Source organism: Lepus europaeus, chromosome X (genome assembly GCF_033115175.1).
Source record: "Lepus europaeus isolate LE1 chromosome X, mLepTim1.pri, whole genome shotgun sequence".
NCBI classification, from domain to species: Eukaryota; Metazoa; Chordata; class Mammalia; order Lagomorpha; family Leporidae; genus Lepus; species Lepus europaeus.
Genome location: NC_084850.1, coordinates 317,604 through 341,323, shown reverse-complemented (window position 1 = coordinate 341,323; position 23,720 = coordinate 317,604). Strand labels below are relative to the sequence as shown.

At 57.9% G+C, this 23,720-nt stretch overlaps 3 protein-coding genes across 4 annotated transcripts; all 3 read left to right on the top strand.

Moving 5' to 3' along the window:
• The first annotated feature begins 593 nt into the window (after positions 1-593).
• ATP6AP1 (ATPase H+ transporting accessory protein 1) lies at positions 594-7,665 on the top strand. The gene is made up of 10 exons (XM_062184514.1): positions 594-786; positions 1,033-1,159; positions 3,516-3,590; positions 3,813-4,006; positions 4,551-4,591; positions 5,256-5,341; positions 5,490-5,728; positions 6,226-6,273; positions 6,364-6,595; positions 6,814-7,665. The coding sequence occupies exons 1-10, from the start codon at positions 626-628 to the stop codon at positions 7,021-7,023; spliced, it is 1,413 nt and encodes a 470-aa protein (XP_062040498.1). The 5' UTR covers positions 594-625; the 3' UTR covers positions 7,024-7,665.
• A 400-nt stretch (positions 7,666-8,065) lies between these two features.
• Positions 8,066-14,782, top strand: GDI1 (GDP dissociation inhibitor 1). The gene is made up of 11 exons (XM_062184515.1): positions 8,066-8,406; positions 9,627-9,734; positions 9,884-9,983; positions 10,129-10,263; positions 10,730-10,928; positions 11,166-11,297; positions 12,072-12,171; positions 12,916-13,087; positions 13,405-13,549; positions 13,633-13,687; positions 13,777-14,782. The coding sequence occupies exons 1-11, from the start codon at positions 8,362-8,364 to the stop codon at positions 13,927-13,929; spliced, it is 1,344 nt and encodes a 447-aa protein (XP_062040499.1). The 5' UTR covers positions 8,066-8,361; the 3' UTR covers positions 13,930-14,782.
• Positions 14,783-15,437: 655 nt separating this feature from the next.
• On the top strand, positions 15,438-20,277 carry FAM50A (family with sequence similarity 50 member A). 2 transcript variants are annotated; one of them, XM_062183247.1, is made up of 13 exons: positions 15,438-15,629; positions 16,695-16,779; positions 16,877-16,976; positions 17,124-17,269; positions 18,469-18,614; positions 18,703-18,769; positions 18,925-18,986; positions 19,169-19,245; positions 19,446-19,500; positions 19,596-19,644; positions 19,736-19,806; positions 19,896-20,006; positions 20,120-20,277. In XM_062183247.1, exons 1-13 carry the CDS (start codon positions 15,519-15,521, stop codon positions 20,126-20,128), a joined length of 1,089 nt encoding a protein of 362 aa, XP_062039231.1. In that variant the 5' UTR covers positions 15,438-15,518; the 3' UTR covers positions 20,129-20,277. The 2 variants fall into 2 exon arrangements, with proteins under 2 accessions (XP_062039231.1, XP_062039232.1); XM_062183248.1 differs by having other exon boundaries at positions 15,442-15,629; positions 18,538-18,614.
• Positions 20,278-23,720: the final 3,443 nt, after the last annotated feature.

Sequence of the window (23,720 nt, the reverse complement as noted above, 5' to 3'; positions counted from 1 at the left end):
GCTAGCTCTTGGCAAAGTCACCAGCGCTCATCTTGCCTGATTTTCAGTGGCAGCCGACACTGGCAATGTTCGTCAAGACATCTTTGCCACTTCGCTTCTCCGTGGACTTTCCCCTCCTCATTTTTTGTACTCTCTTTTCAGGACCCTCTTTCCATTTCTATCTCCCTGCCTACTGTAGGTGCTGGTGTTCCTCCTCCGGGTACTATCCTGGGCCCTCTTCTTTCTTCACTCTAAGGGATCGCATTCTCCTCCCACCTGGATCACGCAGGGTACACCTATAATTAAACAGAAAGCATTCTTGCAATTTTTAAGGCAAAGAGTAAGATAGGGATGGGTGAACCTGTACAAGTGAGAGTCTTTACAGCCATTCCGCCCCGCCCGGGCCAGAGCGGGTCGAGCTTGTCCCGCCTCCTTTCCCACTCAGGGCATACGCGCCTGGAGACACGTACAGCCAACCAGTGAAAAGGAGTGGCTGCGAGTGGCATGTGCTTGGCCCAATCACCGTGCGGCTGTGGCGAGAAGGCGTAGGCCCAGGCCAATGGCGGCACGGGGCGGAGCTCCGGCGGGAGCACCAGTCACCTGATCCGCGGTGGCCGCAGTCTTCCAGGCACTGGAGGCTGAGGCTATGATGGCGGCAGCGGCTACAGCGGCGGCCCGGATGCGGACGGAGACGCTGCGAGTCCCGGCGCTGTGGCGGGTGCCATGGCTGCCGCTGTTACTGTTGCTGGTGGCGGTGGTGACGGCGGCAGAGCAGCAGGTGCCGCTGGTGCTGTGGTCGAGTGACCGGTGAGCAGACCGGGCCGGGTGGGCTTCGCTGCGTGCCGCGGCGGCTGAGGCGCCCTTGGCTGAATTCGGGGCTGTCATCTGCGAGGGGCGGCGAGGTCCAGAGGGGGACTGTCCTTCGCTCAAGGGCTCGCAGCATGTCGTTCGGCGACACAGTCTGCGCCCCGCGCATCAAACAGGGCGCCCGTGGGCTTGGTAATCTCAAGCCATGCGCCCCCGCATGACAGCACCTTTTGTGTCCCCTACCAGGGACTTGTGGGCTCCCGCGGCCGACACTCACGAGGGCCACATCACCAGCGACATGCAGCTGTCTACCTACTTAGACCCCGCCCTGGAGCTGGGCCCCCGGAATGTGCTGTTGTTCCTGCAGGACAAGGTGTGCTCGCTGCAGCCTGCTCTGCCCTAAGACAATGATGCCCATTTCCCGGAGGAACGCTTCGGTGACCTTGTCCCAACTGGAGGGAGGCGTGGCTGGTCTCCTCAGAAGGCCTGTAGGAGACGCTTGTATGGGAATGGCTGGAGCCAGAGAAACAGCACCAACTTGACTGGAGGCAGCAAGGGGTCAGAGGCCAGATACTTACCAAGTAGCCAGCACTTTAGATGTTATCTGCCATTCTCTAGGTGGTGGGGATTACCATCCCTGGTAATGGATGAGAGCACTGGTGCTGTGAGAAGCCCAAGGGCACATGGCTAAGGGAGGGTAGATTCCTCATTCTAACTGTAATGATCGTGATAAAGTAACAGGAAAGCCACCACTCATTTAGTGTTTCATAGGCACCGTGCTAAGCCAAGGAAACTAAGGTTTGTCAAGGTTCAGTGATTTGCTGACGCTCCCTGCTTTACAGAGAACACTCTGGTCCCAGCATGAGGCTGTTAGACTTCTCCCGAGTTTCTGAACGTAAGCAGCTGGTTTCCCTCTTTTCCAAGCAGGAGAAGATTTTAGGGCAGCACAGCAGTGGCATTTGGACGACTGTCAAGCCTCAACGTGTCCCTTCCTTGTCGGGGCCCTGTATGGCTCATTCACCTGGCAGCCTCACCCCATTGCTATGTGGGCGAGTGGTGGTGGTCATGCTGGCCTGTGTTCCTGCCAGGAGGTGGTAAATAACGTAGTCAGACTAAAACGCAATCCTAGTTTTACCACTCGCCAGCCTTTGGACACATGAAATGATCTTTGTAAATGAGAGCTGCTACATCTGCGAGCCTTAGGGCATCTGTCCGCTCACTCAGTTGCCAAATATGGAATGTCTTGCTGTGTACCAAGTATCCTCAGGTGTTGGGGGGTGTTGCAGTAAGCAGACAATCCAAGTCCCTCCCCTCATGAAGCTGACATCCTCGTAGGGGCAACTAGTAAGTCCCAAGTTGGTATATAATATATCACGGCTATAGTCCTTTTTTCCAATTAGCTTATTTATTTCAAAGTCAGAGTTACAGAGCGAGAAGGACACACACACACACACACACACAATCTTCCATCCACTGGTTCACTCCCCAGATGGCTGCTATAGTAGTTAATTTTGAAGCCAAAATTTTAAAAAAGACTTATTTTATTTCGAGAGAGACGTCTTCCATATTTTGGTTCACTCCCTAAATGGCTGCAATGGCTGGGGCTGGGCCAGGCTGAAGCCAGGAGCCAAGAGCTTTCATCCAGGTCTCCCACGTGGGTGCAGGGGCCCAAGGACTTGGGTCATCCTCTGCTGCTTTTCCCAGGCACATTAACAGGGAGCTGGATCAGAAATAGAGCAACTGGGACTTGAACTGGTGCCCATGGGATGCTGGTGTCACAGGCGGTGGCCTTACGCACTACACCACAATGCTGGCCCCTGGGGACATGTTTTCAAAATCCATGATCAGGCATGGCCTCAAAAAGGAGGTGATATCTGAGTAGAGACCTCAGTGGAAGGAAGGAGGAAGCCACGTGTCTGCGGTGGAAAGCTATTCCTGACAGGGAAACTGTAGGTGCCAGAACGTAACCAGGCTGTGAGGTGGTGCGTTGCATTGCACGGGGAGGGGCAGTGCCCACTGTTGTAAATGGGGCACAAAGCAGTGGGCCATGTAGAATAGGTAGTGGTCCGATCTCTGGATTGGAGAAAGCGCACTGGCCGCAGCCAGGGTTCTAGGTGGCCGGCTCGGGTGAAGGTCTCTGTAGACAGTGGAGGCTGGGCCAGTGTGTATACTAAACAGCGAGGCTGATTACGATCATCGGCCCTGGGCCTAACTGGAAAAAGCCAGAGGGAGCTGGGGACTGGACTGGAGGGCTGGGGTTGAAGGACAGATGCACTTGGGGTTGCTGTGCTCCTGAGGCTTTAGTGCTTCGTCCAGCAGGTTCCAAGATCTTTGACTCTGAGCTAAAACCGCTCTCCTTTTCTCTGGCTTCCATCTTGGGGGGAGGCATGTGATGAATGCACTTGGCTGCCCCCTCCCTCCCTCCAGCTTCCCCTTTCCCTCCCCAGTTCCTCTTGTCTGCAGTCAAGGTGGCTGACTCCTACTCCCGAGGTTACCACAAGTCAGCTGACCACTGATCTCCCAGCCCCATGACTGCCTTCCGCATCTTCTCGCCCTGGCCAAGGGTGCTGGAGGAAAGAGAGCAAGCCTTTGGCCCCCACCCTGACCCCCACCCAATACCCGAAGGCTGCAGGTCCAGTTCTGTCAAGGAGACTTTGCTGGCCCTGAGAGTGCACAGCCCCGAGCCCTTGTCGCACAGCCCTGACACGTTCCTCCTGCTTCCCTGTCAGCTGAGCATCGAGGATTTCACGGCATATGGTGGTGTGTTCGGAAACAAGCAGGACAGCGCCTTTTCTAACCTGGAGGTAAGCATCTCTTCCCAGCCCCTGGCCTTGGGGGTCTCCTGTGCCCCCATCCCAGCACAATGGGAATGGAGATTCAGATTGACTTCAGGGGTGGAAAGGCCTGGGGGCTGAGTGTCTAGGGCACAGGGTGTGGAAAAGTTTTCTGACCTTGAACCAGAGAGGTGTGGCTTGGCCTCCCAGTCCCCTGATCCACTCAGACTTTGGCCTCTCCCCTGCCTCCAGAATGCCCTGGACCTGGCCCCTTCCTCACTGGTGCTTCCCGCTGTGGACTGGTACGCAGTCAGCACTCTGACCACCTACCTTCAGGAGAAGCTTGGGGCCAGCCCCCTGCACGTGGACCTGGCCACCCTGCGGGAGCTGAAGCTCAATGCCAGCCTCCCCGCCCTGCTGCTCATCCGCCTGCCCTACACGACCAGGTATGGCCTGGGAGGCCCAGCCCCCAGCCTTGGGGCCCAGAGAGGGACAAGACCCTGGGCTCTGGGTTTGGTAGCACAGGTCAACCAAACCCTCCCGGAAGGTGCCCAGTGTAACTAGCAGTGGTGGCAAGTGCCTCCTGCCAGGCTATGACACACGAGGCCCTGAGCTTAGCCTGTGGGGCCTCTGGAGATGAGACAGACATGGGCCCTACTTGAGGAGCCCCTCCTGGCCTAGCCAAGCCCTGTTTACAGAGCAGGTGGCAGGAGCTTGAACGTGACTGTAAGACATGGGAAGAAGGGAGACTGGATCCCAGGTAGGGGAGCTGAGGTAAAGCAAAGGTGTAGAACTGCGCCAGTCCACGGCGTGGGTTCCAGGGCCCCTGCTGCAGTGCACAGGCTATGAGCAGGGCTAGCCGCAGGGAGAAGCTGGAGGGGAGGAGGGAGGGCCGTAGGTGGGACTTGAGGGAGGCCCCCTGCAGGGCTCTGACTCTCTCACACTCTCTCTCTCTCTCTCTCTCTCTCTCTCTCTCTCTTTCTTCCATAGCTCTGGTCTGATGGCACCCAGGGAAGTCCTCACAGGCAATGGTGAGTGGGGGCAGGGAAGATGCACAGCCTCATCCTGCCCTTGGGCCAGCACGGCAAAGAGCTGAGTCGCGGCTCCTTGGCCCCTGCTGATGCCCAGAGTGGCCCACCTGCTTCCTAGAGCAGCTGACAACTGAGCAGGGACACACTGGCTCCCAGACATGGCAGAGCTGTCAGAATGCTTAGGGACCCTCTGTGCTAGAGCCCAGAAAGCCAGTTTCTCCTGTTATGAAAAAATGTCTGCTTGTGTTTGAAAGGAAGAGAGACACAGGTGAGACAGAGGTAGAGACAGGGAGAGAGGTCTCCCATCCACCAGCTCACTCTTCAAATGCCGAAAACAGCAGGGGCTGGGCCAGGCTGAAGCCAGGAGTCCGGAATTCGATGTGGGTCTCCCACATGGGTTGCAGGGACTCAGGAGGACTTTTCTGCACCTCTGTGCATTTTCCCCTTTCACTCAGGTAGGACTTGGCATTAGGGAGTTGCGGACAGAGGCCACTGTTGTTCTGCGGGAGCCGGGGAGAGGGGTGGGATGAGAAATGGCTGATCTTCGGGATCCTCAGGAGAGATGGAAGCCCTGCTTCCAAGCGGTCTAGGAGGTTTGCAAAGCAGACAGTGGGGGTGTATCTCTAAATGTGACCCTGTTTTCTGCTTTTCCCGTCACCCTCAGATGAGGTCATCGGGCAGGTGCTAAGCACCCTCCAGTCTGAGGACGTCCCGTATACGGCAGCCCTCACGGCTGTCCGCCCTTCCAGGGTACGTGGCCCTCTGGCAGGAGGCCGCCTCTGACCCCTGGGACTTGCCCACAGTGCACAGGGATGCCGGGTGGGGAGAGGAGGGAGGATGTGACGGTGGGCTGGGGCTTGTCCTGGGCCGTTGAGGAGCTTGTTGGGTGTTTCTGCAGGTGGCCCGTGATGTAGCCATGGTGGCTGGGGGACTAGGTCGCCAGCTGCTACAAAAACAGCCGGTGTCCACTGTGATCCACCCCCCTGTAAGTTACAATACCACTGCCCCCCGGATCCTCTTCTGGGCTCAGAACTTCTCTGTGGCCTACAAGGACCAGTGGGAAGACCTGACACCCCTCACCTTCGGGGTACAGGAGCTCAACCTGACTGGTTCCTTCTGGAATGACTCCATTGCCAGGTAAGGGCACCGGGCTGGGGAGGACCATGCCACCAGATGCGCTTCCTGCTACTGAGGGTCAGAAGACGAGGGTGGGGAGTCGGGGTCTTGGTAGGTGTGGGCACCGTGGAGCTGCAGCTGGTCTCATGAGGGGTTGCCCAGGAAAGGAGTGCCTCATAGTTCTGCCTCCCCACGCTCCTTGGTTGGGCCCCGGTTGTTAACACCTCACAGTCGATCCGGGCTGTACCCCTTGGCACCACCCCTAGGACTGCAAGTGGGCTCCTAGATCCTCCCATTTCCTCTCATGCCCACAGCCCAACCCAAGCACCTCAGTGACCCTAAGAGGGAGCTGAAAGGAAGGGTGGTAGGCTCAGGGGAGCCAGAGGAAGGAGGTGGGGAGCTTCCTGACTCGAAATAGGACTGGAGTCTCCATTTCCTCAGCTGTTGGGTGGGGAGGTAGCCTTGTGAGGCCCTGGGGCAGACCTGAGGAACCTACCTCTCTGACTCCGGCCCCACAGGCTCTCATTGACCTACGACCATCTCTTTGGGACCACGGTGACATTCAAGTGAGTCCTGGGGGCAGCTGAGGCATGGGGGGGGGGCTGTTGTGCACGCAGGCCTCCCTGCGCGCCTGACACCGCTGCCACCTCTGCCAGGTTCGTTCTGGCTAACCGCTTCTACCCAGTGTCTGCCCGGCACTGGTTTACCATGGAGCGCCTGGAAATCCACAGCAACGGCTCCGTCGTCTACTTCAATGCCTCCCAGGTCACGGGGCCCAGCATCTACTCCTTCCACTGCGAGTACGTCAGCAGTCTGAGCAAGAACGGCAACCTCCTGGTGGCCCGCACACAGCCCTCACTGTGGCAGATGACTCTGCACGACTTCCAGGTTTGCAGCAGGGAGGGGCCCAGGCTGCCGGCCTGGGGGGCCTGAAGAAAGTCTTAGCTTCACTGGGGCTCGGGCACGTAGTTGGGGTTCCATTTCCTGTGCCACCCTGTCCGTGGAATGTGGGTTGTCTGCTGTCTCCCGGAGCCCAGCTCTTGTTGAGTCTCCCATCCGTGTGTAGCCACCTCGTCCCTGATGACCTGTGTCTGTGTGTCCTCCAGATTCAGGCTTTCAACGTGACCGGTGAGCAGTTCTCCTACGCCAGCGACTGTGCCGGCTTTTTCTCTCCGGGCATCTGGATGGGGCTGCTCACCTCCCTTTTCATGCTCTTCATCTTCACCTATGGCCTGCACATGATCCTCAGCCTCAAGACCATGGATCGCTTTGATGACCACAAGGGCCCTGCCATCTCTCTGACCCAGATTGTGTGACCCCGTGCCAGTGGGGGGGGGGGGTTGTGGTTGTGATGGTGTCCAGGTTGTCATTTTCCCACCTTATGGTACATGGCACTCAAGAACCCCATCTTCCTACCATAGCATGAACCCCCCAGCTCCCCTCAGCCTGTCTTGCTCCCTCATCAGCCTGCTGAGGGGCTTCCCCGAGGCTTCTCCCAGCTCTGCTGACAAGGTGTAGATATTCTGCATAGATTTTAGACCTGTCTCCCGGGGTCAGCCATGGTAAAGCACAGGGGTCATTAGTTCTAGGGTCCCCTTTCTCCTCCCCTTATTTATTCTTCTCTATCTACCATAAGCTCTCACTGTACATAGCGCTTTTGTGTAGCAAGTTCTCCCTCCCCCACTTTATGGGGCTCCCTACAGCAGCCAAGAGCTTCAGGTTGCCCGAGTTTGGCAGAATGTGGAAGTGACCACTTCTGTGTCCCGCTTGGCTGTCGTTGTTGTATCCTGGTGATGTTGTGTTAACAATCAGCAGTATGCTGGGGTTTATTTCTGTGACTTCAGAAGGAAGGAACCTCCGTGACAGGTGGGCTGGGTGTGACCACTTCGTTTCAGGAGCGCCTGGCAGGAGCCTGGGGTGCTCCATTGTCTCCTTCCTAATAAAATAAAGATGGGTCGCCAAACGTTGGGCCTCTTGTCATTCATTTCTGGACTAGAAAGTGGGAAAGCGTTGGACCGAGGGATGGGAGGAGGGCAGGAGGGCGGGTGGGTGCGGGGGGGGGGGGGTGGTGGTGGTGGCCCTAGGTGTATCCCAGCCAGGCCAAAATCCAGGAGCCAGGGGCCGCCAGGGACTCTTTTAGCAAACTGGGCCCCTAACCGTTTAAGGTAGGGAAGGAGTGGTCGGGACAGCGGGCGCTGTGACAATGGCAGCTTCAGCGTCGTGAGGGGGCCGCCCCCGGCTGCTGCAGCAGCGCGTGCCCGGCCCGCGGGGCCGCGCGGAGCCTCCCGGGGGGCGGGGCGGGGCGGGGCGCGCGCGGCTCCCGCGCACGGATCCCTCTCGGACCGCAGTACCGGTCAGCGGACCGCCCCGCCTAGCTTCCTCTGGGTCCTTGGCAAACGGCGACGCCGGCGGAGCCGCGCTGGTGCTAGGGCCCGGGTACCGGCAACCCTCGTAGGAGGCGAGCCAGGGAAGCGGTGATCACTGCTAGGCGTGGTGGGGCCCCGGGAAGTGTTGGGACTTTTTGACGCGGCGGAGGGGTCAGGCGGCGTTCGAAGTGCCGCCATCTTTGGTCCAGTGCGGCGGCGGCGGCGGCGGCGGCTGCTGTGGTGAAACAGGAGGAGGAGCCGGGCGGGCGCTGGTACCAAGGCCTGACCATGGACGAGGAATACGATGTGATCGTGCTGGGAACCGGCCTCACCGTAAGTGTGGCCTCGGGCGCCTGCGCCTCCGCTTCGTGCCTTCCCGAATCCCTGCCATGATGCAGCCGCTGGCCGCCAAACCCATCCTCCCATCATTCCCATCCTCTGCCCTTGGGTCCCCGAAAAGCCAGCCCCGTGCCCACCCCACTACCTTCTCTTTCCCCACTCCCCAGCCCCCTTGGCCTCGCGACGTCTTCTCTGCTCGCTGCCATGACCTCGAAGCGGGGTCTCCTGGCTGCTCCCTTGACTCCCTGGGTGCCGACTCCCGGCCTCTCCCATCTTCCCTACCCTGTCCTGCTGGGCCGGAAAACGTATTCCCCACTCGGCCTGATGCCCCCCAGTCCCTCCCATCCAGTCCCCACCCATCGCCCCCACCCATCACCCTCCTAGTATTGTGCCCCCCCCCCCCAACTTATACTAATCTTAGTAGGGGTGAAGTACAAGGACCTGGGGTTAGGGGGCCTTGCCAGGTTGGGGCCTCATCCTGTGTCCCTGGCTGCTTCTGGGATCAGAAGAGCCAGGGAATGTTCCAGAAGAACTAACAGTGAGGGCAGTGACCACATTCCCGCTACCCCACCCTGGTTTCCCATGGAGACCTGAGGCTGAGCAATATCTGCAGCCTTTGTCCTTGGGCTGGTGACAGTGACTAGGGAGAATGTTCATCGTCCCCCTTCCCCCATAGCATGTTCACCCGCTCCCCTGAGAGACACATTTCCCTCAGGCCAGGCCCAGGTGCCCCTCCTGAGCCCAGGTGGAGAAGGCTTAGGGTCAGGGGCTCCTGGCCTTTGACGATAGAGCAGCCGAGGGTGGGGCCTGAGAGTCCAAGTGCCTTTCTTCACTTCCCTTTTGGGCGCCCTCTGCGGCCTGGCTAGGTCCGCTGTGTGGCTCATTGTGTCTTATCTGCCGTATTGTGCGGCTCTGCACAGATAGAGGACTTTCTTGGCAGTCGGTGCCATGAGACTGTCCTTGTGTCTGCTGGACACTCTGTCTCCCTCGACTCCCTCATTATTTCTCTCTGGTTCACCTCTGCTTAACAGGGTAAAAAAAAGGAGATGGGGCAGATGTAGCCATCACCACCAGTGTTAGGCAAGGCAGCGGCAGCGGAGGCTGGGGGCGTGGAAGGAGCTGTCCATTGTGGCAGGCTTGGGGTGGAGAACAGATCAGGGCTGCTGGTGCAAAGTCGGCAGGTGGGAGCGCACCGGCTGTCATCACACCCCTAGGAGTGCATCCTGTCTGGTATCATGTCTGTGAACGGGAAGAAGGTGCTGCACATGGACCGGAACCCCTACTATGGGGGCGAGAGCTCCTCCATCACTCCCCTGGAAGAGGTAAGGCTGCCCAGCCTGGCCCAGGCCTGGCCCTTGGTAACCTCTCACTGAAGCCACAGTGTAGCAGCAGCCGCCCGGGTTTCCTGGGTGGCAGGGAGAGGGAGGGCCAGTCCTTGAGGTGTCTCTCTCTCTCCCCCTCCTGCTTACAGTTATATAAGCGTTTTCAGCTGCTGGAGGGGCCCCCTGAGTCGATGGGCCGGGGCCGAGACTGGAACGTTGACCTGATCCCCAAATTCCTCATGGCCAATGGTGAGGGAGATGAAAGAGCTGCTGCGGTTTTCCTGGGGGGCGATGGTGACTGGGAAGGACCAGAGCGGGTTGGGCTCCAGACAAGGGCCAGCCAGGCCGGCCAGAGCTCCTGCAGGGAGCTGTGCTGATGTTGTCCCCACCACAGGGCAGCTGGTAAAGATGCTACTGTACACGGAGGTGACTCGCTACCTGGACTTCAAGGTGGTGGAGGGCAGCTTTGTCTACAAAGGCGGCAAGATCTACAAAGTGCCATCCACTGAGACCGAGGCCTTGGCTTCCAGTGAGTGTGGGTCTCCCGACCTCAGGACGGGTGGCAAGGTAGACACCCAGAGCCGGCCACTGTTCGCCCGAGGTCACATCCCCTGTGAGGTAGCAGGTGTCCCTTGTTCTGTTCCTGCTACTGCCACGTGCCTCACCTCCCAGCGGCTTGCTAGCAGTGAGATGCGCGTGCAGAGAGGAGTGGAAGGTGCTCCTTTTTGGAAGCCTTTGACAGGGGCTCCGCTTGAGCCCTGGAACATCTCTAAGTGTCGGAGCCAAGAGGGCCTTCAGAGTATGCCCGGCCCAACCCCCTCTTCATATGGGTGGGGAAACCGAGGCCGCAACAGGTAGAGATTACGCTAAGGTCATGTGACACACCTCACTGGGAGCCGGGATGCCAGCTTTCTCGGCCGGCTCACGGGGCTGGGGGGCGGGAAGGAGAATTTTGTATTCTAGTGCAAAGGGTCCCCTCTTGCCGCCTTCTTCAGATCTGATGGGCATGTTTGAGAAACGGCGCTTCCGCAAGTTCCTGGTGTTTGTGGCAAACTTTGATGAGAATGACCCCAAGACCTTTGAGGGCGTCGATCCCCAGACTACCAGCATGCGTGACGTATACCGGAAGTTTGACCTGGGCCAGGATGTCATTGATTTCACTGGCCACGCGCTGGCACTCTACCGCACTGATGAGTGAGGGGAAGCTGGTGTGGCGGCGGTCCCCTTGCCTGGCCTTTCCCCTGCCTTCCCAACACCTGCCCACTGCTCCCTCTGCCTACCCTGCACATGTCTCGTACTCAGCCATAGGCTCCCCTGTTGCCTGTCCGCCCCTCCCCTGCACTTGACCCCCCGGCTACCCTGGGCCATTCGGGGTGGTGGGGTGAGCCAGGGAGCCTGTTGGAGCATCTTCCCTGACCTCTGTCCCCCCAGCTACCTGGACCAGCCCTGTCTGGAGACCATTAACCGTATCAAGTTGTACAGTGAGTCCCTGGCCCGGTATGGCAAGAGCCCATACTTATACCCACTCTACGGCCTGGGTGAGCTGCCCCAGGGCTTTGCAAGGTGAGAACGTGGCTTTGTGTAGTTGGGATGCCCAAGTGGGACTGAGAGCAACAATAGCAATGCCTCCCTTGGGGATTGCCATAGCATTCCCTACTCTGACATCTGAGATGGGGACACAGCCCCAGCACACTGAAGTGCAGAGCCCTGGGAGGCAGACTCAGGAACCTTGAGTCTGCGCTCAGTGGGGAGCTGGACTTTGTTCTGGTCCCTCAGGCTCTTTCTGTGTGGTGCCGGTCCTTCAGGCTACCCTCACACTAGCCCTTTGCAGGATATTCTAGGCATGAAGCTCCAAAGGAAAGAGCACAGTAAGATGGGATGGGACTTTTTTAAAAGATTTAGTTATTTATTTCAAAGGCAGATATATATATATATATAGAGAGAGAGATCTTCCATCCTCTGGTTCACTCCCCAGATGGTCACATGCCCAAGGCTGGGCCAGGCCAAAGCCAGGAACCAGGACTTTGTTCCAGGTCTCCCATGAAGGTTCAAAGGCCCAAGCACTTGAGCCATCTTCTGCTGCTTTCTCAGGCCATTAGCAGGGATTGGAGGTGGAGCAGCTAGGACTTGAACCGGCACCCATATGGGGTGCTGGTGTCACAGGTGGTGGCTTTACCCGCTACACCACAGTGCCGGCTGGGATACACTGCCGAGGGTCCTGACACCGCCTGCCTGGGGAAGCCTCCTCTATACTCAGTGGTGGCAGGGCACGGCACAGGAGACTTGGTCCCCATTTCTCCTGGGAGGGGCACTTCAGCTTCTCTCCCCTTCCCACAGATTGAGCGCCATCTACGGGGGCACATACATGCTGAACAAACCTGTGGACGAGATCATCATGGAGAACGGCAAGGTTGTGGGCGTGAAGTCTGAGGGAGAGGTAAGCCTTCCCTGGGCCGTGGGGCCACCGTGGTTAGGGCGGGGCTCCTTCCTCGGGAGCCCGACTGCTGCGGGGTCTGCTGCACACCTCAGCCCCAGGGCTTCAGAGCTGAGAACTGGGGGTCCAAAAGCCATTCCTGTTGGCGGAAGGTCCCCTTCAGAGGTGGTGTACTGGGGCCAGTGCTGTGGCGCAGCAGGTTAAACCACTGGCTGCAACGTCGGCATCCTGTATGAGCACTGGTTCCAGTCACGGCTGCTCCACTTCCGAGCCACCTCCGTACTAATAGCCTGGGAAAGCGGCAGAAGATGGTCCAAGCGCTTGGGCTCCTGCACCCACGTGGGAGAGCTACATGGAGTTGCAGGCTCCTAGTTTTGATCTGGCCCAGCCCTGGCTGTTGTCATTTGGGGAGGGAACCAAGAGATGGAAGATTGTGTGTGTGTGTGTGTGTGTTTCCTTCTGTCACTATGTCTTTCAAATAAACAAATCTTTAAAAGAAAATCCAAAAAAAACAAAAGCCACAAAGATCACGTGCTGTGTCTAGTGCAGAAAGCATCGTTGACCACAGTGTGCCTGCAGCCGGGGCTCACCCCATTTCTGGACTCACCTGCCTGCCCTGCCGGCTGCGGCTGTGCGTTCCAGGGGAGTGGAGCCTCTGCCTGCTGCCTGGCCTCATGTGTGGGCTCAGCCCCACGAGGTTTTAGGGCAGGGATCGGACAGAGGTAAAGCCCTCCGGTGCCTTCACAGGTGGCCCGCTGCAAGCAGCTGATCTGTGACCCTAGCTACATCCCAGACCGCGTCCGGAAGGCTGGCCAGGTTATCCGCATCATCTGTATCCTCAGCCACCCCATCAAGAACACCAACGACGCCAACTCCTGCCAAATCATCATCCCCCAGAACCAGGTCAACAGGAAGTCAGGTAGGCCGGGGCACATGACGTCCTCCTGGGTGTTCTCTGTAGGCTTGCTCTGTCTCTCCCCGTCAGCCTTGGGGCTCCCCGCCTCATCCCTCCACAGCAGAAATGAGAGCCATGTGACAGTCCCCACGACTTGGGGCCCCAGGGATTGGGTGGCTTGGACTCTTTCTCCTTGTGAGGGTGACAGCCTGGATGCTGCCCATTGTGTGGGGCGGGGGTGATTGGATCAGGTGGGTCAGAATCACATGCAGCCCCTAGGCACCTTCTCTTTGCATGGTGTTTACTCTGGCCCATGCTAACTGAGCACTTCCTGCGGCCAGACATCTATGTGTGCATGATCTCCTACGCACACAACGTGGCTGCGCAGGGCAAGTACATCGCCATTGCCAGCACCACAGTGGAGACTTCGGAGCCTGAAAAGGAGGTTGAGCCAGCTCTGGAGCTGCTGGAGCCTATTGACCAGAAGTAAGGGGTTGCACGGAGCCCGAGGGGGGTGGGGAGGACCAGGAAGGGCGGGGCCCGTTGTGAGGCCTGTCTCTGCCTGTCAGGTTTGTGGCTATCAGTGACTTGTACGAGCCCATTGATGATGGTTCTGAGAGCCAGGTAAGTGCCTGTCCCAGCCCCAAGTCCCGACCGCCCACCCGGCTGCCCTGCCCGACTCACCTGAGGCCCTGGGCTCTGGCTGTTGCCAGGTATTCTGTTCCTGCTCCTACGATGCCACCACACACTTTGAGACAACCTGCAATGACATCAAAGACATCTACAAGCGCATGGCTGGCTCAGCCTTTGACTTTGAGAACATGAAGCGCAAACAGAACGACGTCTTTGGAGAAGCTGACCAGTGATTGCTGACCCCTGCTAGCCCCCGCTGCCGCCCCCTCCTGCGTCCTGCAGGGCTGGGGAGATGGTGCGGACAGGCACCCCTGTTTCCAGCATTCTCTGCTTCCCCCACCACATTCCTACTACCCACCTCATTGATTCACTGACCAAATCCTTAACCTTAGCGATGGTTTGGGAGATGGGGGGTTGGATAGCATCTCTTCCTTGGCCCTTCCTTATCCTAGGAAAAGACGGTTCCTTTCTTTGTGCGTGTCTCTTCCCCTCGCCCCTAATTCTTCTGCTCTGTCTGGGAAGAACATGGAGGAAAAGCTGGCTTCTGCCCCCACCGCTCTTGCTCCTAACTGTAGTGGCCTTTGGAGATGCCCCCTGCCTCCCCCCACCAACTCTCTCGTGTGTTGGAAAGAAGGGGCCCTCCCAGCACAAAATTGCATTCCTTTTCCCCGTAATTTATTCTAATTTATTAACTTCAGCCCATCCCACCTGAGCCTGCATCTTCCTAGTGCAACCTGGGGGTTGTCCAGTGAACTGTCCAAGCCCCTCCCAGCCTGTCCCAGCCCCTCCCAGTCCTGGCATAGCCTGGGGAGCCGGGAAGGCTTAGGTGTGGCCCTGGTGGAGTTTGATCTTCTGTTTTGGTTTCTTGTCTTTGTGTTTGCATTCTCCGGTACTTGAAAGAGAGAAGAAATGTGAGCAAAGCAGGAGGTGGGAAAATGGATCCCGACCCCATGTGCCCTGCCCCACCCCTTTCCTTTAGTGGTGGGAAACCCTTACTTACCTTGCGAAGTGAATGTGTCCCCTTCCCCAACCTCTAGTGTATTTCACGGAAAACAAAGCCTCCCAATAAAACCGTGTTGAAACCTGTGCCTGGGTCTCTAGTTCTTGGCAGGGCCTTGGCTCCCTGGGTTGGGGTCTGACTCTGGAAGCTGACATTCTTCATCAGGGCGTTTCAGAGGAGGCTGAAGTGCAACTGACCTGCCCAGGGCCCTCCCGGGAGTTAGTGCTGGCACCAGGACTGCCACCTTCAGGCCTAGTGAGGGAAGAGAACTCGGGCCCCGCTTTGGATGGGAATCAAAAGTCCCAGGTAGGGTAGCAGGGATGCCAGTCTCCAGATCAATGGCCAATTAGGTGAGGGGGAGCGTGGACAACCAAGGCCTGACGTCAGGCAGGGAGGAGGCAGGAGGACTAGGGGTTATGTCCTTGGGTAGGGGTCCACAGCGAGCAGGTGGAGGAAATAGGGTGACCAGGGGGTTCCAACGTGGAGTCAGGGTTAACAAGCGCAGGAAGCCGGGGCCCCCAACCTCCAGGCCAATGAGGGATGGGAGTCAAGGCTGGGAACGGGCCCAGTCCCGGAAAGCGGGCGGGGCGGGTGGCAGTCACGTGCCGGGAGGGCTGGCGCGGGGCGGAGCAGGGCAGGGCGCCCGCGCAGTCCCTGGTGACTGACGTCACGCGTCAGCTGACTGCGCCGCCGCTGCCTCCGCCTCCGCCGCCGCCGCCGCCACCGCCACCGCCACCGCCTCCGCCACCGCCACCGCCACCGCCGAGACTCAGCCGGGCCGCTGTCAGTGTCGTCGCCGCCGCCGCCGCCGCCGCCGCCGCCATGGCTCAATACAAGGGCGCCGCAAGCGAGGCGGGTCGCGCCATGCACCTTATGAAGAAACGAGAGAAGCAGCGCGAGCAGATGGAGCAGATGAAGCAGCGGATTGCAGAGGTGCGGGCCGGGGCGCCTCGGAGCATGCGCGCCGCCGGGGCCCCCTGGCGGCCGCGTGCGACGCTGGGGCCCTGGGAAACCCCGGGCGGCGTGCTGCGAGTTCTCGGAGGGCTGGCCCTGCGCCGGGGCGGGGCCCTTGCGTGTCGACCTCCAGCAGGGGCCGGAAGCGAGCCGGCGGGTCTCATCTGTAAAATGGGCCCAGGATCTGAGCTGGCTGGATTGTAGCAAGCGTCTAGCAGAGAGATGTCACCCTCAGTGTTTGTGTTGATGGGCGTCTCCGCGGCCCTTCCCAAGCACAGCGCATTGTGGCTCGATTCCCTCTGCTCTCGGGGCGAGGTTCCTGGCCTGGCCCAATGGGTACTGGGAAGGGCAGACCCTCTCCCCAGGAGAGCTGCAGGGGGCGCCCCGCAAAGCTTGGCTTCCCCGCCGGCCATTGAGGCACATTGCAGATCCTCTGTGCGCCCTGTTCGCTCAACAAAGGCGAACCTTCGGGTGCTAGTGGTCCAAGCAGCACTTCAGCAAGTGTCCAGTGAGAGTGGGCCGTCAGCAGGGGAACAGCGCCCCTCTAAGGAACCAGTGTCGCAGAGGCCTGCTGCGTGCTCAGGGACAGTCTGGCAAGCTGAAAGTAGATTTCTCTGCTGGCCACATCTTTTGGAGACCCCAGAGGTGGCTCAGTCGCACCCAGTGGGCTGAGGCTGCACGGAAGAGGCCTTGTGGTAAAGCTGTTGGCAACATCTGGAATCTGGAGGGAGAAAAATCGCTCCCAAAGGGGCTGGCTTCCTTGACCATTCTTCTGGGCTGCAGGCGCTTTAGCTTAAAGGCTGCAAACAGAAACAGCCAAAGGTGAGGTGGTCCCAGGCTACCCAGGGAACATTACCCCCAGCCTCATGGACCCTTCCATCAACAAAGGAAAGGGGACATGGCTTTTCCAGGGTCACATTGTAGTGAGTCAAGGGGCAGATCTAGGACCAGCACGTAGTTCCCCAAAGCGAGCTGTTTCCAGCTGGAGTAGCCGGCGGGGGGCAGGGGGTGGGGGCGCTCAGTGCCACTCTCACTCTCGGACAGGAGAACATAATGAAATCCAATATCGACAAGAAGTTCTCTGCGCACTACGATGCCGTGGAGGCAGAGCTCAAGTCCAGCACCGTGGGTGAGCAGGGCGCATGCGCCGTCGTCGCCGGAGCCCAGGGGCCACTCATTTGCTGGCCCCGAGTGGCTGACCTGCCCCACGTCTCCTTGCCTCACAGGTCTGGTGACTCTGAATGACATGAAGGCCAAGCAGGAGGCCCTAGTGAAGGAGCGGGAGAAGCAGCTGGCCAAGAAGGAGCAGTCGAAGGAGCTGCAGCTGTGGGTGCTTGCGGCACCTCCTGGCTATGGAGGCTATGCCTGTGGGCCCCTGGGGTGCTGGGGAGGTCCCGGCTTGCAGTCTCGCACAGGAGGCTCTGGGTCAGGGAGGGGAGGACATGGGACGTGACGCCTGCGTGCCCTTGATAGGAAGCTGGAGAAACTGCGAGAGAAGGAGCGCAAGAAGGAGGCCAAGCGGAAGATCTCTAGTCTGTCTTTCACCCTGGAAGAAGAAGAGGAGGGGGCCGAGGAGGAAGAGGAGGCAGCCATGTACGAGGAGGAGCTGGAAAGGGAAGGTGAGCGTGGGCTCAGGGCAGGCGGGTGGGCTCGCCCTTCCACAGTCGTGACTTGGGTTCCTGGCTTCTTGGCATAGGAGAGGATCGCATGGGTCCCAGACCGCACTGGGTTTTAATTTTTTAAAATTTTTGTAGATTTTATTTATTTATTTATGTATTTATATATGTTGAAAGAGTTGTTAGAGAGAGGGAAAGACAGAGGTCTCCCATCTGCTAGTTCACTCCCCAGATGGCCTCAACGATCAGGGCTGGGCTAGGCGGAAGCCAGGAGCTTCTTCCAGGTCTCCCACGTGGGTGCAGGGGCCCAAGGACTTGGGCCATCTTCCACTGCTTTCCCAAGCCATAGCAGAGAGCTGGATCAGAAGTGGAGCAGCCGGGACTAGAACTGGCACCTGTATGGGATGCCGGCACTGCAGGCCAGTGGCTTGACCTGCTACTCTATCACGCTGCCCCCCCCCCCCCCCCCGCACCTTTTGTTACAGCTTGGCGTGGGGCTTAGTGTCAGCAGCAGACTGGTAGCCAGTCAGTAATGTTCCAGAAGCTGCTCTTCACTAGTGCTGTGCAGGGTGGTCTCAAGCCCAGGCTGGCTGGTCCAACCTTGCAATGTTGGAAGTGTTTGCATGGCCCAAGATGGTAGCCGCTTGGCACGGGTGGCCGAAGCGCTTGCCATGTGACTGAGGCCCCGAGTAGTTAATTCAGTTTTGAATAGTTTCCACCTAATCTTACATATCTGGTTTGGCCCCAGAATTAGGGGCCGTCAGGTACAAATTGGGAAGGCTGGGGAGGGAGGCAGCCCTGTGTACTGTACACCTGCTCGGTGCCTGGCCAAGGGCCCTGCAGGCCCTGTCCTTGTCTTAGTGGCAGTCACAGGTCAGGCAAAGGGGCCCATGAGGAAACGATGGAGGTGGGCCTGAAGGATGCGGGAAATCTCATTGCGGGGAGGGGGCAAAGATCACGCAGCCCTGTGTGTGGCAGGAGCTGCAGCTTGGAAGGGGAAGGCCCACCGTGGCCGCCTCCTCACCGTGGACTTGTCTAGAGCTTTTAGGAAGCTGCTTCATGGGCTCCTGTCTCTCTCTGGGGGTTTCATTTTAAGGGGCCCAGGAATGGGAGGGCAGCGTCAGTTGTTGGTTTGTAAGTTGGAAGTCCTCCCGAGCTCTGTGCTAGAGCATCCAGCTGAAGTGCTGCCGCTTGCCTTCCAGGCCATTCTCTAAGTGGGGCCGGCAGACCACAAGCGTTTTCATATAACAATGCCGACTTTCTTGCTCCAGAGGTCACCACGAAGAAGAGGAAATTAGGGAAGAATCCAGATGTTGACACAAGCTTCTTGCCTGACCGAGACCGTGAGGTAAAGGCCACGGAGCCCTGGCTCTGCTGTTGACCCAGGCCCTGGCCCCAGCACTGGCCCTCACTGCTCTGCTGGTTTGCTCTCTCAGGAGGAAGAGAACCGGCTTCGGGAAGAGCTGCGGCAAGAGTGGGAAGCCAAGCAAGAGAAGATCAAAAGTAAGCACTCGTGGACTTGGGTGTGTGCAGCCCGGGCAGGGCCCCTGGGATCCAGAGAGGTGGAGCAGGAGCACAGGCTGAGCCCCGAGGAAGCCCGGGGGGCGGGCACACGGGGACACCCGGATGTGGAGGCCAAGGGCGGCTGTGCTTTGCAGGTGAGGAGATTGAGATCACCTTCAGTTACTGGGATGGCTCCGGGCACCGGCGGACAGTCAAGGTGAGCAGTGTGGGCCCGGCGGCCCTCGGGTTTGGGGGAAGGCACTTCTTGGCTTTGGGAGGCCCCCCCTACAGATTCGGAGGGCAGCGGTGGGGGTGGGGAATGAGGGCCCTGGGCCTCTGCCCCGGCAAGAGCCCTTCTGTAGGTGTCTGTGTTGGTTTTACTGCTGGCGTCTCACGCAGATGAAAAAGGGCAACACGATGCAGCAGTTCCTACAGAAGGCACTGGAGATCCTTCGTAAAGACTTCAGTGAGCTCAGGTGAGGAGTGCGCGTGTGCCTATGGCAGCAGACCCCCAGCACAAGTGCTCCCTGCGTAGGAAGGCGGCACAGAGGGCACTGTGCGCCCCCAAAGACGAGGGTCAGGCTCCGCCTTCCTTCCTGCCCTCGGAGAGAGCTTGGTGGGAGGGCTCAGTTCTCCTCGCTGGCTGCTTCCGCCCTCCCCTGCCTCTCATCCTTAGGTCGGCAGGCGTGGAGCAGCTCATGTACATCAAGGAGGACTTGATCATCCCCCACGTGAGTGCCCCCGGCCCCGGGCCTGCCTGTGACAGGGGTGGGTGCGGCTGAGCCAGGCAGCCGTCAGCACTTGCTTCCTTGTGCTTGGCTCCTAGCATCACAGCTTCTATGACTTCATCGTCACCAAGGCCCGGGGAAAGAGTGGTGAGTGCCCCCGCCCAGCCTCTGCCGGCGTCTTGCGCCAGCCATGGCGGGGGCGGCAGGACGATGTTGGGCTGTGTGCGTCCCCCTGCAGGGCCACTCTTCAACTTCGACGTTCACGATGACGTGCGGCTGCTCAGTGACGCCACCGTGGAGAAGGATGAGGTACGCTGGGTGCCCGCGGCCGAGGGCAGGGCGGGAGGTGTTGGGTCTCGTGGCTCCGGGCAGAGCCGCAGGGCCGTCTCCTTCCGCAGTCCCATGCTGGCAAGGTGGTGCTGAGGAGCTGGTATGAAAAAAACAAGCATATCTTCCCCGCCAGCCGCTGGGAACCCTACGACCCCGAGAAGAAGTGGGACAAGTACACGGTGAGGAGGTGGGGACACTGGGCAGCCCCCTGCTGCCAAGCAGGCGGCTGCCAGGCAGCCTGGCTCATGTCGTCTCTTTCCCTGCCCTTGTGCCCTCCTCATCCTCACACCAGATCCGCTGAGCATCCTGGGAGGTGGCGTGGTCTCGGCTCCCCTTCGGCCTCCCCTGGCGCACCGCTGTGTCGTCGTGGCTCCGGACGTCTGGCTATCCCAACCCTGGCAGCGTCATTCTCTGCCTTTCTCTTTTACAATAAAAAGAATGCACTTGTCAGAGTTGGAGCAGGTGCACTGTGGGAAAGTGTGTTTTGTTTGGCAACTTCCTCTCCTGCGGTGAAATCTACCTGTAAACCCAGCACTTCGTCACCGGGCACCGTGCAGTCCTGGTGGCGTGCAGTGTCGCCTTCCCCCCCACCCTGCTCCCCCGGGCCTCGGCCACCCCTGGCCTACTTCCGGTCTCTCCGGGGTGGATGGCTTATACATGTCTGGGGAGAAAGTATGTGTTTGGCAGGAAGGGCAGGAGGGGAAGTGGTGGTCTCAGCTGCTGTGGGTGCTGTGCCTACCTGAGACGGCAGGTGCGACTCAGGTACAGGAACCAGCTTGAGGGGTGTGTTCTGTGCCCCCAGGGCCAGAAGCTGTGGCCCCTCACTGTGCCAGTTTTTGAGTAAGCTGAGGCAGGGAGGCGTGGCTTAGGGGGCTGAGGAAGGTGAGCTGACAGCTCCCTGCTGCAAGCCTTCCTCCCCTTGTCTGTGGTCAGGCAGAGAGGAGGGACAGCCTGTGAGCAGTGGGGAGGCCCTCAGCTCGCAGTCTGGCCCAACGTCCCTAACCAGTGTGCAGAATCGGCGGTGGTGGGCAGTGGACTTTGGGGCGGAAGCCTTGAGTCCCATTCAGCCGTGGCCGGGGAGGCCTGGCTGGCAGCTGGGCACTCTCTCAGGTTCCTGGCCCTGTGCTGGAGGCAGGGCCATCTGGAGTTACTTGGAAGAGAGAAGAGGTTGGGGAGGCCAGGCCTTCAGTGGGTCCCAGGAGCCTAGGAGGGGATCCCCTGTTCCTTTGTGCCAACCCCTTCCTGCCTTTGAGAAGCCACGACAGCCCAGTCGGCTTAGGCGCTGGTGGGTGGTCTCTGAAGGAGCCAGCGTCAGCCCTGCTGCTTCTGGAAAATAAGCCCCCTGATGACCCGGCTGCACCTGGCCTCCCTGCTGAGTCCCCGCCCAGGCTTGGAGTCCCAGGGACGTGTGCTGAGCTGAGACGGCACACATGCTATCTCCGTGGCATTAACCTTTAATGTAGAGTTTTCATTTTTCATCCACAAAAGTTTGCATAGCAAAATGAGCTGGGACTGATGTGCAGGGGGTTAAGGTGCTGTGTGTGACAGTGGCATCTTGTGTAGTGGCAGTTAGAGTCCCAGCTGTTCCACTTCCAATCCAGCAACCTGCTTATGACCTGGGAAGGCAGTGAAAGATGGCCCAAATGCTTGGACTCATGTGGGAGACCCAGAAGAAGCTCCTGGCTTCATACTTCCTAGTTTGAACACTTAAGGTAAAGCTACAGTGATCAAGACCGTGTGGTGTGGTGTAAGGATCACTGGGACAGAAATGAGAGCTCAGAAACAAACACAGACATCTGAAGTCTGGGTTTTCCAGGAGAAAGCCCAGACCGCTTAACTGAGAACCAACAGTCTCTCTAGGACAACTAGATATCCACATGCAAAAGAAGAAACTTGGACCACAGCCTCACATATATAGAAAATAGGTCCAAATGGATCAGAGACCTAAGTTTAAGGCTTAATACCATAAAGAGTTTAGATGTAAACATATGTGTACATTGTTGTGATCTGGGATTAAGCAATGATTTATCAAACAAAAGCACAAGTAGGTGGGATTGCTGATGTGGTGCAGTGGGTTAAGCTGCCACCTGATTTGCCAGCATCTCATATCAGAGCGCTGGGTCAAGTCTCACCTCCTCCACTTCTGATCCAGCTCCTTGATAATGCACCTAGGAAAGCAGTGGAGGATGGTCCAAGTACTTGGGCCCCTGCACCCACGTGGGAGACCTCGATGGAGTTCTGGGCTCCTGGCTTCAGCCTAGCTCAGACCCAGCCATTTCAGCCATCTGGGGAGTGAACCAGCGGATGGAGGACCTCTCTGACTTTCAAATAAATAAATAAATCTTTAAAAAAAAAAGTGAAAAGGGAATTCACAAAATGAGAGAAAATCATATATATATAGTAAAGTAAATATCTAACAAAGGATGAATACTCAGAATATATAACACTTCTCTATTTCAACAACAGAAAATGCCAGTGAAAAATAGGCAAAGGAGTCAGACATTTCTCTAAAGAGGACATAGAAATGGCCGCTAATGCTATGAAAAGGTGGTCAACATCATTAGTCAACAAAGAAATGGGAAGCAGAACTGCAATGAGGTAACCTTTGTCCCAGGGGTATGAACATTGTAATAATAATAAAAATACTAAACATTAAGAAGTATGGGGGGGGGGGTTGGTGCTGTGGTGTAGTGGGTAAAGCTGCCGCCTGCAGTGCCTACATCCCATATGGGCACCGGTTCAAGACCCGGCTGCTCTACTTCAATCCAGCTCTCTGCTATGTCCTGGGAAAGCAGTAGAAGATGGCCCAAGTCCCTGGACCCCTGCACCTGTGTGGGAGACCTGGAAGAAGCACCTGGCTCCTGGATTTGGATCGGTGCAGCTCCGGCCATTGCAGCCAATTGTGGAGTGAATCAACGGATGGAAGATGTCTCTCTCTCTCTGGCTCTACCTCTCTCTGTAACTCTGTCTTTCAAATAAATAAAAATTTATTTGAAAGAGTTACACAGAGAAGAAAAGGCAGAGAGAGAGAGAGGTCTTCCATCCTCTAGTTCACAACTCAATTGGTCACAACGACTGGAGCTGAGCCAATCCAAAGCCAGGAGCCAGGAGCTTCTTTCGGGTCTCCCACGTGGCTGCAGGGGCTCAAGGACTTGGACCATCTTCTGCTTTCCCAGGCCATAGCAGAGAGCTGGATTGGAAGTGGAGCAGCCAGGACTTGAACTGGCACCCATATGAGATGCCGGCACTGCAGGCGGCAGCTTTACCCGCTACACCACAGCACTGGCCCCTAAAATGAATCTTTTTAAGTATTAGAGAGTATGTGGAGAAACTGGAACCCTCATACACTGTTGGAGGGCACAAGGTGTAAACTACCAGAATATATGCCCATTGGATAAATAAAATGTGGTCTATGCATGAATGGAATTTTTTGGGAAAGACTTATTATTTAATTATTCAAAAGGCACATAAAGATATTTTCCATCCACTGGTTCACTCCTCAGATGGTTATAATGGCCAGGGCTGGGCCAAGCCAAAGCCAGGAGCCAGGAACTCCACTGGGGTCTCACATGTGGGTGGCAGGGGCCCAAGGACTTGGGCCGTCATTTGCTGCCTATCCAGATGAATTAGCAGGAATGTTGAATTGGTAGCAGAGTAGCTGGGACTGGAAACGGCAGTCCAATGTGCATTGCAAGCATCGCAAGCACCACAAGTGGTGGCTTAACCCACTGTGCCACCATGCCAAACCCACACAATGCCATATTATTTGGTCATAACAAAGAAATGGTCTTTTTTTAACATTTATTTTTATTTATTTATTTTTGAAAGGTGGAGCTACAGAGAGGCAGAGGCAGAGAGAAAGAAGAGAGAGAGAGAGAGAGTGAGAGAAAGAG